This window comes from Fringilla coelebs (genome assembly GCF_963513975.1).
Source record: "Fringilla coelebs genome assembly, chromosome: 2".
NCBI classification, from domain to species: domain Eukaryota; kingdom Metazoa; phylum Chordata; class Aves; order Passeriformes; family Fringillidae; genus Fringilla; species Fringilla coelebs.
Genome location: NC_140029.1, coordinates 54,450,212 through 54,467,500, shown reverse-complemented (window position 1 = coordinate 54,467,500; position 17,289 = coordinate 54,450,212). Strand labels below are relative to the sequence as shown.

The 17,289-nt window shown below is 36.5% G+C and overlaps 1 protein-coding gene across 2 annotated transcripts in view; it reads right to left on the bottom strand.

Annotated features, from left to right (window-relative positions):
- Positions 1-13,128: 13,128 nt before the first annotated feature.
- PCDH9 (protocadherin 9) overlaps positions 13,129-17,289 on the bottom strand; it is a gene marked incomplete at both ends in the record, with an annotated part of 666,663 nt that continues 662,502 nt past the window's right edge. For both annotated transcript variants that reach the window (XM_084201081.1, XM_084201082.1), the window contains one exon: positions 13,129-13,502. In XM_084201081.1, the coding sequence (XP_084057207.1) occupies positions 13,129-13,502 (374 nt within the window). The remainder of the gene's footprint in view (positions 13,503-17,289) is intronic.

Sequence of the window (17,289 nt, the reverse complement as noted above, 5' to 3'; positions counted from 1 at the left end):
AAATGTCTGTAGTCAGAAGGCATCTGCAGCTACACACTGAGATTTAGAAAACAACAACATCTGTAATACAGTCCTCTCACATATATTACAAATACCATACTGCTTCTAGATTTGTTGATAAAATGCTTTCATTGGCTTTCATATTCATTACTTCGGTTTTGCCAGGACTGTGGGTACCAGTTAAGACTGTCCAAAATAAACTTTGAGAGACACCCACGTTCTGTTCTCAGTCTACTACCATGCATGCCTGTCTTGGCATCTGAATCACAGTGATGCTTTAACAACCTTAACAAAGACTATAGGCTTGGGGGAAGTGGAGCTGACTGATAGAAAAGAGGACCAGATTAGAGGAAGACTGCATACAGATGACAGGCTTTAATGAAAATTCAGGATTCAGTCTAGCAACATGATGCTCATATGATCAGTTAGACAGGAATTTGTGTGAGAATCTACAGCCAAACAGGCAAAGTTTGAATGGGGAAATGAGGAGTTGCTGCTTCTGGACAAGGGTGGAGAGGCAGTTACAATTCTCAGAGTTTGAAAAAGTGATTATTTAAGTGTATCAGTTTGTCTTTCATCCTGCTTGATTGCTTATGTGTTGGAGAATTGTTGTATTTAAGACTCCCAGGCCTCCTCAAACTCCAGTGGAAGTCTGGGGAAAAGCTTCACTTACAGCATACACACTGCAAGCCACCTGCACATGGGTCTGGCAGCCTAAAGCCTGGACTGCACATTCCTTCCCTACTCTTCCTCACCTTTTTGCATTAAAAATTCCATGATCCAGAACAATTCTCCAACTGTTGCATCATACTCTCAAACATCATAGAGAGACTATCCATCATGATCTTGGCTTCAGGAAGCACAAACATCTAGTATTATATCTTTATTTTCCCATTCCTTTTTCTTCCTTTCTTTACAGACAGTCAAGCCTATCCTATCCCGTCCTATCCCATCCTATCCTATCCTATCCTATCCTATCCTATCCTATCCTATCCTATCCTATCCTATCCTATCCTATCCATTTTCTGTCTCCTTTCTAAAACCCTCACATTTTGTGAAAGTAGCTGCTGTACGTAATTACCTACAAGTGTACATCTTTTAACACCCTTGTAAAGTAGAATTTTCCCTCAAAATGTGGGGGTACTGTCCACAAAGGTAATTCACAGCAAATGCTGAAGCAGGTCAACATCATCTTTGGGACATACTTTGCTGTGCAAAACTGAATTAATGGACAATCTGATTTATGTGAGGATCTAAACAAGGAAAAAGAAGTGGTCTTTCCCTTAAAGTTAAAAAGATTCAGAGGTCTGAATCTGAAGAAAAAGAGGTCCTGTAGGATTAAAAGACTTATGATTTTCTAAAATGTGTCACTTACCCTGGGCATCCTGGGAGATTTTGCAGTAGACCAAAGATAGGTAGGACAGGGAAAGACTACACAGGAACATTGACATCTGTTCCTTGGAGCCAGAAGGCTGACATACTACTGGAATAAAAGTGGGAAAATGAGGGCAGATTGTATAAGAAGGAAAATGTTCTTATTTCACACAGAATTCAGGAAGCAGAAATTAAAGCTCGTAAAGAAATATATTTCCTATCTGAGAAAGTATATCAGGTGAACCAGAGATAAACCTTTCACTAATTTTTATTTTTTCATTCTTTAGTGGCATGGCATGCTTACTTCGTGAAACAGAATGCTCTGGCGTGGAGGAACCACATTGGTCTGTACTCTGATGTTCTCATCCTTTTTCATTATAGAGCTCTCTGTGAATGTCTGTAGGGGGTCAGTTTTCCCCAGAAGTAGCTGTGAAGGTGCTGAGAGGTTGTGTTGATGTTTGAGGATGGGCTGGGAGGTCAGGAGAGGTGCTCCCCAATCTGACAGTGTCAGCTGCACTCAGCCCTCTGCAGTAGGAGTTCATGTAGCAAAATATCCTGTTGTTGTCTTACCATTTGGAGATTAATACAGCAAACCTCCTCTTTGGAATGCTAAACAAAGTTGTAGGTAGTTCTTGCCTCCCATATTACCTCTGCTTGTTCTAGCTAGGGCATAGCAATCTGAGGACACTCAGCTCATGGCACGCAGCCTGATCTTTAGAAGGTCTGTTGGCTGGAAGGGAAGTGTGGTGATTTAGCTCTCGCCATTCTCCACTTCTTAGGAAGAGATAAAGATGACCCCATTCACCTGTAGTTCAGGCTCAGGTGTCCTGTTTTGAGGATCAGAATTTAATTTATTTTATCCAGTGAACATATTGATGAAGCCAATATCTACCTAATCTCAAGAGCAGGTTGTTGGATGGAGATGTGTGAGAAATTTATGAACATGTGCAGATGTTCACATGTACACTATAAGCACTAAAAAACCCCATTAAAACTGATGGATGCCCACCATGGGAAGAGGAAGTGCTGATGTACAGTTGGGTACTGTGTGACAGATCTGTAACTACCATGCTGTAACTTAGGCAGTCTAAATCTTTTTACATTAAAATCTTTCTTCCCCTTTCCTCCTCTATGTATAGTAATTGTCGGTTTCACAGTGGGATTACTCGGGGGCCTACGAGTTTAAGGATTTTGTAGTGTCTCTGACTGACATATCCTTTCATCCTTATTTGCTGTAATGACCGCTGACATGAAAACTACTGCTTGAGCTAATCTGTCTCCCACTGAAATCAAAGGCAGCTTTTAATGCAGGGACCTTTGTAGAATAAAGATACCTTCAAGAAAAAAATGCAAGTATTACAAAATTTTACAAATTCCTTTCTAGACAGACCTGACAACTATTTACTTTTGGCAAAATACCAGCTCCATGACCTCAGGATCTGATAATTTGCTGTCTATCACACACAGAAAAAAGGAGGTGGTGAATGCAAGAGAAGGGCAATGAATTCAGAATAGCCCTTCTGTGTCCATGGTCAATTGCCATATTTATCCTAGCATAATCACAATGCCACAAACATTCAAAATACAAAAAACACTGTCACAAATGGCAGCTTTAGGTATTCGGTAGATTCAGCAGCAGCTACTCTCCAGTAAAGCTAGACAGACTGTTGGAAACTAGTCGGGAAATAAAGTTTTGGTAGCTTCACATTGTGAAAAATGCAATTTTATTCTCATTTCTGTTGGCTTTCATTTCTAATGATTCTTTTGGTTGGCAGTTGGTTGACTTATTGGTTCAAATACCCAAAAGCTTCAGTGGCTGGCTGTTAAACAGAATTTGTATAATTTTGGAAATGTACAGAGACCTCATTAAATCAGTAGTATCCCTTTTGAAATCATCCATGTCTACTCCCAATGCTAATGTAGTTGAATTAGTAATTATGCAATTGTTCAGGACTAAGGAATTACAGAGTCTGTGACTGCAAGCTTATTATAAATAGTAATTATGCATTTGATATTCTAGAAGTGCAGAAAAACTCAATTTCTTACTACTTTTCATACAATAACCATATATTGATTGAATGCATATTTGTGTAGAATTATTGCCTGTAAAATTATTGAGTTTAGCCTTTAGCATGGTAATTGAACCAAACACAGTAGGGCATCCAAAGAAAATGCAATATTAGCAATATACTTCCCTGCAGCTACATATTTCATAAAGAAAATAAAAATCTAAAAATCTTACATGCATCTTACAATCATTCTTCCACAACATTTGTTTGCTTTCTTTTTGAACCATAGGGTGCTTGAATCAGATGAGCTTCAATCTCTCTTTTTCACTGTTGTCCTGCTTATAGGTTTTCAGGTTTTCAATATTAGTGATGTGTAATTTGACATGGTAGAGCATCCAGAGATTTGCAGCTGTCAGCTGCAAAGTTTGGAGCAGGTTCTGCACTACGAGTCTCCATAAAGCAGAGATCTAATGTGGCTAAACTTGGGAATAAAAGGATTCCTTCTGGAGGTCTGTTTACCTGCTAGGGAATTTGAGGTTATTTTAATGGGTTGTTCAACTATGCACCTAAATCTAAGGAGCCAGAGACCTACCCAATATTTCATTTCCCTCAAAACCATACACCTAGAGGCTCCACAGCCATTTTTCAAATGGTTTTAAGAATGAGGTTTAGACTCACCATGAGGCACAACAGTTTACAGTTTCATTCAGTGTTGTTCCTAAAGAAGGAAGCAAGCCGTGTGCTGTTGACTCCGCAAGTAGGTAGTTCCGGCTGAATGAATAGACTCTCATAAATTTTTCTTTCATAACACAGTACAGGTGTTTTTTCATTTTTTGTTTGTTTGGTTGGTTGGTTTTGGGTTTCTTTGTAGTGAATAAAACAAATGTCTTTAAGTGACTACCTCCTTTTAATTTTTTTTTTCCCTTTGGGGGTCTGAACACCACATGGTAGGCAGGAATTATGCATGATCTTTATCAATAATGTAGAAGAACTTCCTATTGAAGATAGCTTAAGTGTCCTAAGAGTACAAGATCATGCAGTAAAAGGACTATGTCATTCCCTATGGTAAATAATACTCCTGAAGAAAAAAAATCAAAACCCCCCAAATTAAAAGTGTGAACACTGTAACCAGAATTCAGTCTTTCTCTTCCCAAAAGAAAACACACTCTACACTTGAATTAAAAAACACAAAGTAATATATAAATTAAAAGAAAATTCTCTTTAAAAATTTCCTTACACAGTACTAAGAAACATGCAGTGCTTTTTACATAGTAATGAAATAGTGACTTGCAATAGACAAAAAGATAATTCTATTAATGTGATATTGGACTTTGATTTTATGTGACTGGATTTCTTTATCCTCATATTCAATTAATTTGAACCTCAGACATAGTAATAACCCAGACCTTTCTACAGAAAGGTCTACCTTTCTACATGTTGCACATGAAAAGAAATTCACCAATTGCTTTACGGCATTACACCTGTATCTTTACCATCTGTGCCCTTTTGTGAGGGCTAGGAGAGTCTGTATTGTTTATGAGTTATGCAAGTCTTTGTGTACTGTCTTTTTTCCTTTTCTTTGCTCGTTGGTAACACATAATTTCTGGATCATTTAGGCCTAAAGATTATTTACAAATTACGTGTAGATAAAGATTTTACAAGCCTTTGATATTGAGAATTTAGTAAATTTAATAGTCAAACTCAGTGCTCAGTTACTTAAACTCCATGGCATTGCTTGTGGTCTCTGTATTCATATAGCAAGCAAAAGAGCAATTTCTAAAAAAAAAAAAAAAGGTAGAGCTTTGCCACAGTTCTGGATACCCCTTTTCCACAAGACAATGGTATTAAATGCTGTGTGTACACAAACCTATTTACACAGGAGGGTCATTTTTTTATGGTGCTAGAGAGATATGAAGGCTCAAAATTACTCTCTTCATTGTTGCAACAATTTATTGCTTCCCTAATGCATACAGTCTTCTCCTATCCCATTTCTTTCCTGTCCTTCTGCTACACTCTCTCTTCTGCTCTCCACTGTGAGAGCAATGAGATCAACAGCCTTTGTGTCTATTAGCGCCCATATGACAAGATGCCAAAAATGTGTACATAGCTGCAGAACCATCCACAGATCCCACTTCCAATTCCCTTCCTGTGAAGGAACAGAAAAAGAGAGGGAAGGTTGCGGGAAGGTTATGGGAAGGGAAGGTTGCGGGAAGGGAAGGTTGCAGGAAGGGAAGGTTGCGGGAAGGGAAGGGAAGGTTGCGGGAAGGGAAGGTTGCGGGAAGGGAAGGGAAGGTTGCGGGAAGGGAAGGGAAGGGAAGGTTGCGGGAAGGGAAGGTTGCGGGAAGGTTGCGGGAAGGTTGCGGGAAGGTTGCGGGAAGGTTGCGGGAAGGTTGCGGGAAGGGAAGGGAAGGTTGCGGGAAGGGAAGGGAAGGGAAGGGAAGGGTTGGGTTCCCAGTTCCTAGTTTTGTTAATCGTTTCTACTATACCAAGGTGAAAGCTGACTATGAAGCATGAAAAAAAAAAAGCTGAAGAGTGTACCAGATTTCTGACCAATCTTCTGTTAAATCAGCTGTTATAAACATTATCCTTAGAGTATAGACTTTCTCCCTATCTGATCCAAGACTTATTATGTCTTTACCTGAGAAATTATGAATATATGTTTACTTCTGATTGCTACACTCAACAAAACTTAACTACTGTACTATTAATTAATTTTATGTCTGATTTAAAGTACAGATCCCATCCTAATACCACTTGTGGATAAGGGCAAAAAATAATTTCAAAGCTATTGGGGCATTCTCAGTTGTATAAAGAAATTTTATCTCAGGTTCCCTTTAAATTTGGATTACGTGTAAAGAGATAGTAAACACATAAAAAGACACATTCTTAAAACTCAGTTCACTAATAAATATTGTTATAGGTATATATTTAGACAAGAAAAGAAACAGTTATAATTCCCGTACAGTACTTACCCATTTTAACATTATCACATGGTTGTACAAACAGGATTATAACAAGCAAAAGAAAGCACTTTATTTAATGAATAAATAATCAAAAGCATTGGTGAAGATAGTCTTTATAATATGCTGCTTCATACAGTTTAAAGTACATCAAACAACAAAATCCATAGTCCCAAAATTCCATTAAATAATACTGAGTAATTATGTGACTGATAATATTTATGTATATATATATAATATATATATATATATATATGTGTATATAATCATATCATTATGAGTAATTAAGGTATCTATTTACATGCCATGCAATATTAGAATGTGTTGCAATACCTAGGCACAACAGGTGGACTTAAGAATGGCTGTGGAAAAAAAAAAAAAGAAAAGAAAAAGAAAGAACAACAACTTATTTTTGTAAATGAGGGACATTACTTTCTTTAAGTTCTTTCTTTTCATAATATACAGTGAGAATTTCAGATCTTTTCTGATAGCTAAAAACATCCTCATTTTTGCTATTGTACAGTTAGGTAGCAGTATAAACTTAGACTTTTAATAAGAACCATGAAATGCTGCAGTTAGAGAAAACATTCTTGCTTCAAAACATAGCATATGATGTGCATGTCTGTGATATTCTTCTCACTGCAGACCCAGTTCTGTGAAATTCTGAACTATTTCTACAAGAGGAGGCTTACTGCTGTGCTCTAAAGAAATTAAGTGCATTCAATGTCTCAAAAGAACTGCAGATTATTTGGCAGGATGAGGGTACATGTCAGCACAAAAGTTCTATTACTGTCCAGCAAAGTGATGTGTCTGCATCAATGTAAAAAACCAAACCAAAACAAAGCAAAACAGCAACAACAAAAAAGCCAAAACCATCCCCCACCCAAACTTGTAATTCTTCATTTATTGGCATTTATTTCAGTTTATAAGTAAACTAGATTGTGCTTTAAAAAGCTGGAAATGACACATTTACCTCTTCTAAAGCATTCCATACTGCTCTATTGACCACTCTACACTGAAGGACTTTCCATTTATGTTACTAATGATTGCATGGGCCCTGATATTTTTGTTTGTAAGATGTTCAATAAAGCCTGAAGGATCAGAACCCGGCCCTCTCTGTTATGATCTTACTTTCAACTCATCTGGTGAGAGTCCATGAACTCTCAAACTCATCATTTTTATATAAATATATATATATATAAAGCATTTATAGCATCAGCAGCTGTGTTAAATAAAGTATTATATTTCAGAGAATTTAAACTGAAACTCAAATAACGTGTGAAAAAAGGGTATCTTAAAATTTTTCCAAGTAAGCATCTACTTGCTTACCAATGAGAGTCTCTCTTTGGAACAAGAGGAAAAGTCAGAGGTGGTTTTAGATTAGGGGGTAATTATATTTGATGGATGTGTCCACTAAGGGGGTGAGCAGTGCAAGTTAATAAAACTAATGTTAATTGAGTTACAGCTCAAGTATCCGTGATATACTGAGCTGATTCACACTTCTGGGTTGTGTTGTATCATGTTCTCTGTATATTAAAATGCCTTTCTGTGCTCTAGAGCTGCTCCCCTTTTTGAAGTTCTTCATCACAGCAGAAATTATTACAAGCAGACTTTGGAACACAGTTCCACAAAAGAAATGTATTAAATGGGAAAAATGGAGCTGTGAGTACTGAGTTGCTTTTACAGTCTGAGCAGGCTCATGTGAGGTCATGTCCTCTAGAGAACTCTCACTGCTTATTTGTTCATTCTTATGGCAAGGATACATCCCATAAAAAGTTTTATAATCTGAATCAGGTAAATATTTTGTGGTCACAGGAAATCAAAACTTGTCCTTCTGTCCGAATCGGATCTGACTCCACTGCTGTGCCAGTAGCATACTTCTGTAACATACTTTGAGGTACTGCCTAAGGCTGCTAGACCTTTTCACTCTGTCTTCTCTTTCATTAAAGCAACTAATGCCTCCCTTTGCTTAAAGCATCCCAAGATTCAACTTCTGTTCAATATTGCAATCTTCTTTTCCCCATTTCATTGTTTTCTCATGTCAGCTACATTAGTCTTTATCACTCCTGCTCTTTAACCCAGATATAAATTTCCTGCATTTATGCCATTTATGTTTCCAAAGTTTCCTAAGTTTCTCCATTATGTTAATGCACTAAAGTCCTTAAGATTCCTTCTGATCTTGAATCTTAATAATAACTTAATAATAATTATGTGGTAATAACCACATTAAGCAAGGAATGTGATTATCATTTTCTTTATATCTATTTGTTAAAATTTATGTATACTGCATACTCCTAATTCTACTCCATTTATTTCGTTGTCAGTCTTCACGCAGTGCTCCACAGAGTTCCAAGTGAACTCCAACAAGGGGCATTGAGTAGGCAATTTCTTAACCTATTTCTCTAAGAAAACACAGTACAAAATTTTTCTTTCAAATGACCTCATCATGCTGTGGGGCTCAGTAATTCCACCATCATACTTTTTCTCCAAGTCACATCATTTGTAAAGAACCTCAAGAAGGCATTTAATCCATCTGCTCCCTCTGACAAAAAAACAAAAACAGGTATTGTTGTTAGCTATTTTTCCTTTCTATTCTTCAAAGTACCAAGTACCAAACCCATCTCTAGGCAATCTGTTCTACTACATCACTATTTAAACAGCTAGAAAATGTTCCACAGTTCAAGTCTAAATTTTCTGGTTTTGTTTTTTTCTTTTTTTTAGGTGGTTCTGACTGGTCTGTTTTTATTAAGAGTTGGCACATCATAGGAATAAGTAGGACTAAGTAACTATGTCTATGCATACTTTCAATTTTCTATTTGGACTAAGGGATTTGGTCATTGACAGCAAAAACAGAGGACTATGAAAAAAAATATTTGGCAAACATTTTTTAGCAGTCTTTTAAGTGTGTGCATTATGAAATAAATAAATAAAGGACACTCAGTCTGAAGGAAAGCAAAAAGCCAATACTGACATCAGAGAGGTATCTGTAACATGACAGGTTATGAATAATTTTAAGTAATATTTAGCCTCAAAGATTATAAAATTGAATAGTCACCAATACTCAGCTGTCATCTCATTGAGTACAGTGGGATTTTAAACCTTTTTAAAGCTCCTTATCTGAGATATCACAGAACTCCTGAAGGGTTTTTCCTGGTTTTTTTTTCCCTCCTTTTTTTTTTCCTGTGTTTTAGACTATAGCAGTAGTACTACTGATTGAGCCAACCAAATGGTTGTGAATGAATGGGCACTTTCTAAATACCTGGTTAGGGCCAAATTCAAATTCTGTGGAAACAGCTGGGAAACATTAATTTAGCTTAAATGGAATTAAGATGCAGTTCTCAGTGCTGCAGATATTTCCTTCCTTCCTTCCTTCCTTCCTTCCTTCCTTCCTTCCTTCCTTCCTTCCTTCCTTCCTTCCTTCCTTCCTTCCTTCCTTCCTTCCTTCCTTCCTTCCTTCCTTCCTTCCTTCCTTCCTTCCTTCCTTCCTTCCTTCCTTCCTTCCTTCCTTCCTTCCTTCCTTCCTTCCTTCCTTCCTTCCTTCCTTCCTTCCTTCCTTCCTTCCTTCCTTCCTTCCTTCCTTCCTTCCTTCCTTCCTTCCTTCCTTCCTTCCTTCCTTCCTTCCTTCCTTCCTTCCTTCCTTCCTTCCTTCCTTCCTTCCTTCCTTCCTTCCTTCCTTCCTTCCTTCCTTCCTTCCTTCCTTCCTTCCTTCCTTCCTTCCTTCCTTCCTTCCTTCCTTCCTTCCTTCCTTCCTTCCTTCCTTCCTTCCTTCCTTCCTTCCTTCCTTCCTTCCTTCCTTCCTTCCTTCCTTCCTTCCTTCCTTCCTTCCTTCCTTCCTTCCTTCCTTCCTTCCTTCCTTCCTTCCTTCCTTCCTTCCTTCCTCTGTCTCTGACTCTGTCTCTCTTGCTCTCTTTTTCTTTCTTTCTCAGCTTTCTTTTTCTCCTGTCTTTTTCATTTATTAACTATTTCAAAGCAAGGTAAGGTCTTAAGATTTAAAAATTACACAGAATTTGAGAAAATTAGATAAGAAAATTTTGACCTGCTAGCAAGTGAAACCAAATTTGTTTTAGCTCCTCTTGCACAGGTTGATAAATAGGACAAAGTGTTGAAGGTTGGAACAGACTATAGTTCTCTTTTTGTAGCAACAGTCACATCTTTTATTTTCTGTCCATGATTGAAATATTTTAAAATATATTCTGTTTAAAAAGGCATTTTTAATTTAAACTGGTTGGTGCTATATATGTTTTCAAATAATTGTTATATTTCTGGTTTTAATATAGAACTCAGTGCATCTCTGCTTTAAAACTCAGCATGTTCAAAAATAGGTACTCTTATTGATACATATTTTTCAAGGTTGTTCAGCATTTTTTTTTGTTTCTGTTTTTTACCTGTGCTGCAACAAAAATTATTATGCAACAACTCAAATTTTCCTTGTAGGAAAGAATTTACTGTATTTTGATATGACTTAATCCTATTCTCAAAAAAAGACCAAAGTGTGGCAAGTGCTGCATTTCCTATGTGCTACCCCTGTACTTTTACAGAGATTCATGCTAGGATGCTTATTCCATATGCCTATATAGGCCTACCAAATGTGGGCTAGATTCTGTCATCCTTGTACTGAGTAAATAAAACTTTACCGAAGTCGAATAACTAATTTTGAGTAAGTTCCTACTTACATAGGAATGCCAGAATATAGCCCTCAGGATTTATCATTTGCTGTATACCCCAGTCTTACATATATAGATATGAACTTAATGGACCATGGTATGCTTCGAAAAATAACTGGAAATTCAGAATGAAGCAAAGAAACAAACCAACCAACAATAACAGAAGGAAAGAGAAATTAACAGGAATAAAGTCCCTCAGGAATCTGCCCAAGAACTAACACAACACAATCAGAAATTCAGAACATTTATTGCAAAAGCTGAATAACTAAATAATGTTGAACTGGCAAAGCAGTAACAAGGATAACTGGTTAGATATTTATTCTGTCAAAGTCATCAAACACCCCTCACAAACTGACATAAGTACTGCAATAAGCAATGCACCCCTAACCCATTTTTAAGCCTTTTGTACTGTGGAGGAAAAAAAAAAAAAAAGAACTGCTATATACAAAAGAATAAAGAAAGAAACAAAAAGGTTCTGTTTTTTTGGTAAAAATAAAATCGCCTTCAGATTAGCTAATTTGTTACTTTAAGACTGATCTTTCACTGTGGCATAAGTAACTTGCTTTTTTCTGTAAGGACTTTTTTTTTTTTTTGCATGCTATTTATTTGTGTAAATCATCTTTCATGCCTTAACAAAAACCATCTAAAAATGTTTGGATTTGGATTTGCTTTGCGTGCAATTTAGATCTTACTAACATTAGGAGTCACTCTGCTGATTTGACTGAGGTGACATGATACTGGTACCTGCCAGGCATTGACCAACTATGATAACAAACAGTTAAACAGCAATAACTAGAGATTTAATCCTTTAATTCCCCCAACTAGCCTACCAGGAGAATGCTCTGTTACATCATGAAGGCACAACACATTAAATATTCTGTGGCTATGGTCTAAAAACACTCGTGTTACTACAACGTTAACGCAGATGAAGATCAACACAAATGCTGCTGTTTCAGCAATACGAACTGTCTTAGGTATAGACACACACCTGCCCAACTGGAAAAACATTATTATTGTATTTTGCTCCTGCAGAATTTCCTCCACGTATTTCAGCTGGGATCAGCATCAGCTACCACTCATTAAATAACAGACTACAACTAATTTGATCAAGGATCCCAAACAAATAGCCTTCTCCCTCGCCCACCACCACACATTTAAATATTCTTCTGTTTTGCAATTTCCCTGTTTTATGAAACATAATGGAAATTAAACAAAAAATTGGTAAGTTTTTAAGCCCTTACGCAAGTCCTTTCATTTCTTAATATTAAATTAAATAAAAAATAGAAAAAAAGGAATTCTAACTGAATGCTGGCATCATTTGTTACTACATAGAAAAAAGGGTTTTTTTCCTTTTCTACAAGCAATCTTTCTTCCTACCTCATCACTTTTTTCACTTTTAATACAAGTGGCTTGAGTTTCTTGGAACATTGTGTGTCAGACAGACTACTAACACAGAAACACCATCACTGAAAAAAAAGCAAAACAACAAGAAAACAAATGAAAGAAATTAAAAAGCAACTGTGAAACACAGAAATATGCTACAGTATCCTTTCAAGTGAACATTATAAGTACACAAAAATTGTAAGTAATAATTGTTGCTATTTACAAGTATTTGAATGCTGATTGACTTACAAGTGTCCACTAACATTGTTAATAGCACAATAGGTTTAATGTTTACAGCTTCAATTGTTTGCAATATGATCTCAAGTATAACGGTCCCAGCATAGATCAATGACAACAAAAGCACAATTTTCTAACTGGATATGCTTTTCAATCTTTGCAATCCACTGAGCTTTTGCACTCTCTCACTCTCCAAATGCATCTTCTGTTGTTCATAGCAGCAGTCCAGGGTCAAAAAACAAAGAAATAAAATGATAGTTTCAAACTGGAGAGATCTCTGCAGACTTTAATAATGTCTATTTAACAAAACCACACAACTAGTAGAAACACTCTTTCATGTTGCAGGACACCATACCTTCCACGGTGCTAACATAAAGATATGCATATCTCTGCTAGGTGAAGCATAGTTCTAGAGGTCTACCCAGTACATAAAGCTCTGACACACACATAGTATTAGCAAGTCTAAGTAAGCTAAAGTCATTGGTCCAAAGTAACCATTTCTTATAGCTGGTGTTCCTTTGGACTCTCCACAGATGCCGGGGCCTGTTTATAAGACTTCAAGTTGGCCAGAGGAATATCAGTCATGTGGTTGCCAGTGTTAAAATGGCCCTCACTGGAACCATACTGCTTTCGATCGCTGAACTGATTTCTGTTGCTATCTTCTTTCCAGGTCCTGGTCAATGTGTGTCCATTAACTAGCTTGTCCTTCTTAACCCATTCCTTCTGAGGTGCAAAGGTGGAGAGAGGAGACTTTGGCTGTTGGTATGGGCCCAAGCTAGGAGGCATCCAACAGTTGTCTGAGTGACCCAAAACCAGGCATTCTTGAGTACACATCTCTGTAGCTTCAGCTAATCCTCGTGGACCAAGAGGCCCATCTGTAGAAGAAAAACAGACAAAGAAAAAAGGGGGAGAAAGGGGGGGAAAAAAGACATATTATTAGATTATGATATTTGTCATTAAACATATACATAAACCTCAGGAGAAAATTAACAATGATCCTGCAACCAAATATTGTACTGGTAAATTCTACATGCATTTTCCTTCTGTTAGAGAATATTTGCTTTGTAAGGCATATACTCACTATAAAAGCTACCTGCCGTGTTTCCAGAAGTGGAGAAACAGTTCAATTATCCCTATCCTATTGGTCTCAGATCCTACTACTAATCCTTTTAAGTCCTTTTTTCTAAGTCATATCAAGAAAATAGAGCTAGGTAAGTGAAAATGTCCGAGGAAGTAAACCTGCACATTCTGAGTGAGAATTACTGCTTTTAAGGGCCAATTATTTGGATGTACTCTGTTCTGCTTTCAAGTCAATTTACTGCTTAAGAACTTCGGTGGATTAACAGCCAACTGCAAACTGAGAAAAATCTGTACTATCCAAAAACAGGATTGCCCAAAGGAATGCGCATTACACAGGGCTATTGCAATATCTACTGTTTTACAAACACAGCTTGATGCACAGTTCTAGGTATCTACCCAGTGGATGCACACTCCAATGTATAGTCTCTACAAGTAAGACACAAGTTACATTTGCTTGATTTAATATGAAACCAGGAAGCAGTTCAAAGTATTGCATCAGGTAAGAGAATAAAATCCATAACTCTTCTGACCATTAAACACATCTCAGATGCTACACGGACACAACCATAAAAGCCAAGGGGAAAAAAAGTCTTATGTAAATCTGGCACTTTAAAAAGAACTGTTCTCATAATTCTTTGTAAGCTAGAAATATAAGACCACAGGAGACAGAAATGAAGATTGCTGAAGTACTATGCATATGAAATATCTACATAACTTTTCACACACTATTAAGGACACAGCGGGCCAGCTGCAGGCCTCTTGCAATCAAGCAGACAGGTCACCCATGCCTTCAGCAACATTAAATTCCTCTCAGTCTTACTGCATTTTTAAATTACTCAATTTGCTCATCTGCTCAGGCTGGTTGTAAGAGGAAGGGCAAGCCAGGAAAAAGGCAGAGAAATCACTTTGTGTATTTTTGTTAGATATTTCTCAGTATCTAGGATATTTGCCAGGAGTCATTGCTGTGTAGTAATTTTGAGCAAGAATTTTGAGATGTCTTTTCTTGACTTCAGAGTAAATCAACAGGCTAGTAGTGAAAACATCTGAAGAGTTAAGGAGACATATTTCCTTGATTAACCAGCCCAGTGACAGGAAGGAAATTATAGAGTGATTTTTGAAAAAGAACATTAGCAAGTAGGCATGAATAGCAAAGTTACTAATCAGAAGAAAAATGTCAGTGGTGTATGAGAAAAAAAAGGTGCATCTTAATAATAATCTAATTGAGACTCAAAATGATAAGTGAAGACAGTCTAACAAAGATTTCTCTGTTAAAATGCCAAAGAATATTTTGTTCTCTTGTACTCCATGCATATACAATAAATTACCCTCACTAACATCTTTTTTTGAACACTGAAATTAACTCAATTAATTTTATGGAAACTCCTATTCATTTCCGACTGCTTTTAAGCACAGATATAAAAAAAACATTAGGCATATTTCCACATGTTATACTAATAATTAGCTAATCTTCTTATCTCTGAGCAACAACTCTTTTTGAATACCTAGCGAATATATGGTTGATGTGACAGAATATAATAAGCTATAATAAAATATAATAAAAGTTGCTACTGAATTCCTCACATAAGAAAGTGTCCTATTGCTGAAAACTAGAACATGGAAAATGTATAGAATCAATGCTCCCTTCCATTTAGATCAATACAAGGTGAAATATTTAAACTAAAATCATTAGGAAAAAACCAAAAAAACCCTATAAAGTAGGATCTAAGCAGAGATTTCAATGACAGCCATGAACCACAATTCTAAAATGAGACCTAAAAGAGAGGTTTTTTTTTTTCTATAAAACTCTTGTAATCCTGTATTATGAAGTTCCAACCAAAGTGAGGCAGGTACTTAGAGAGAAATAAACACAAACCGAAACAATTATAAGAAAGGACTCACAGTACACTGTTCACTTTTCCAAAAATTAGTCCACAGGTTAAAAGCTGAATTTTAATTTTTTTTTTTTTGGCTGTCAACTAAAGTTCAGTTTTAATTAGTTTTTTTCCCATTTCAGAGAAAAAAAAAGGGAGAAGTGGCAGAACTATTTTCAACCTGCCTACTCTCCCAGTAAATTACTATTTTACTGAACAGAAAAAAAAAGTTTTGCAGACATTAAAACTTTCATAATAGAAAGAAAACATTTTGCCACAGAATGACACTTTTCAAGAAGGACAGTTCATGCACTCTGTGCTTCCAATCTGCAGTGGAATAAAAGAATAACAGGAGAGCCTTCAGTACGACAGTTATGAAGGGAATACATTACTTTTTCTATTTAGTTAAATAAATTTCAAGAGATAAGACTATCATTTCCATTTAAAAATTAAATGACCAATAAGCTGGTTTTACTTAAGAATAAATATAAATAAATAAAAAATAAATGTGGCCCTATAAGCTACATGACAAACTCTTTGGAAGAATTTACCTCGTGTTTTGCTTTCTTTAGTAACAGTGCTAGGCAGTTAATGCTGTTCTACTCAGAATGAATTTTAAGCATCCTTTGCTTTAGCCATCTCTAAGCTGATAGACTTTCTGGAACATTCACATATCTGCTACTACTGTGAGCAGCAGACAGGAATGGGGTAACAATGCTGAGATGATTGCCTGTGCAAGAATTGTTCCTTGGATGTTTTTCAGTTTAACAAAATGCCACTGTCCAACTTAGACCTGGAAAATTACTTGTTGTGTGTGAGGCTTCCCCCGGTCAACCTTCTCTATGCAGAGATGTCAATCAAAGGCAAGACCATGCAGTCCTTATAGCAGCCAATTACAATTTTGATGTGGATGTTGGTAACACCAAGTGACAGCTGTAGACAGAGTGAGACACTCTCCTTTGAGGAGAGGACTGGGAATCTCAGGCAACACCTGAAAAACTCTTCTTTTAGCTGTATAACTGTTCAAACAGCTTTGAGGTTTGTTACACACACCTCTACGTATGCCTGTATATAAGAATGTCCAGAATTGAGAAGAGGTGAAGAGGTTCAGACTCTTACTCAAATGTGTACACATGTTTTACAGGCCTCTGTCTCATGCTTTCCAATCTGTAAAATGCAGGGAATATTTACTTGCCTTACTAAAATATTGGGAGGTTTAAGTCTACAAAACGCTTTGCAAGGCTTCATCTAATATATAACTAAGAATTATAGTTTTAATCACTTTTGGTCTGAGCCGTCACAAGAAAAAAAAAATCCACATAGTGATTTTTTTAAAATAAGTGCAGATTGTTAGAACAATATATTTTACTCTTGAGCTACTAAAGGGAATGGTCATGCTTACTTATTGAGGAAAAACTTCATTCATAACGTGTGTGGGGCCCGCCATAGCTATCTCCAGTTAAGGCCCTTAGATGAACCATAATTGTTCGGTAAATATTGTTGCTAATAATGGTGATAATCATGATTTAGGGGATTCTACAAATTTTCTACTGTAAGATACAAGAAAAAGATGAAAAGGAAAAATGAAAGGAACTCACCTACAAAAAAAAAAAAAGATGACTGATTTCACAATTAGGTTTTTTGAGTTTCTGTTTTGTTTTCTTGTGTTCTCAAACACAAAATTTGTGCTTTTCTAAGACTCTTTATTTTT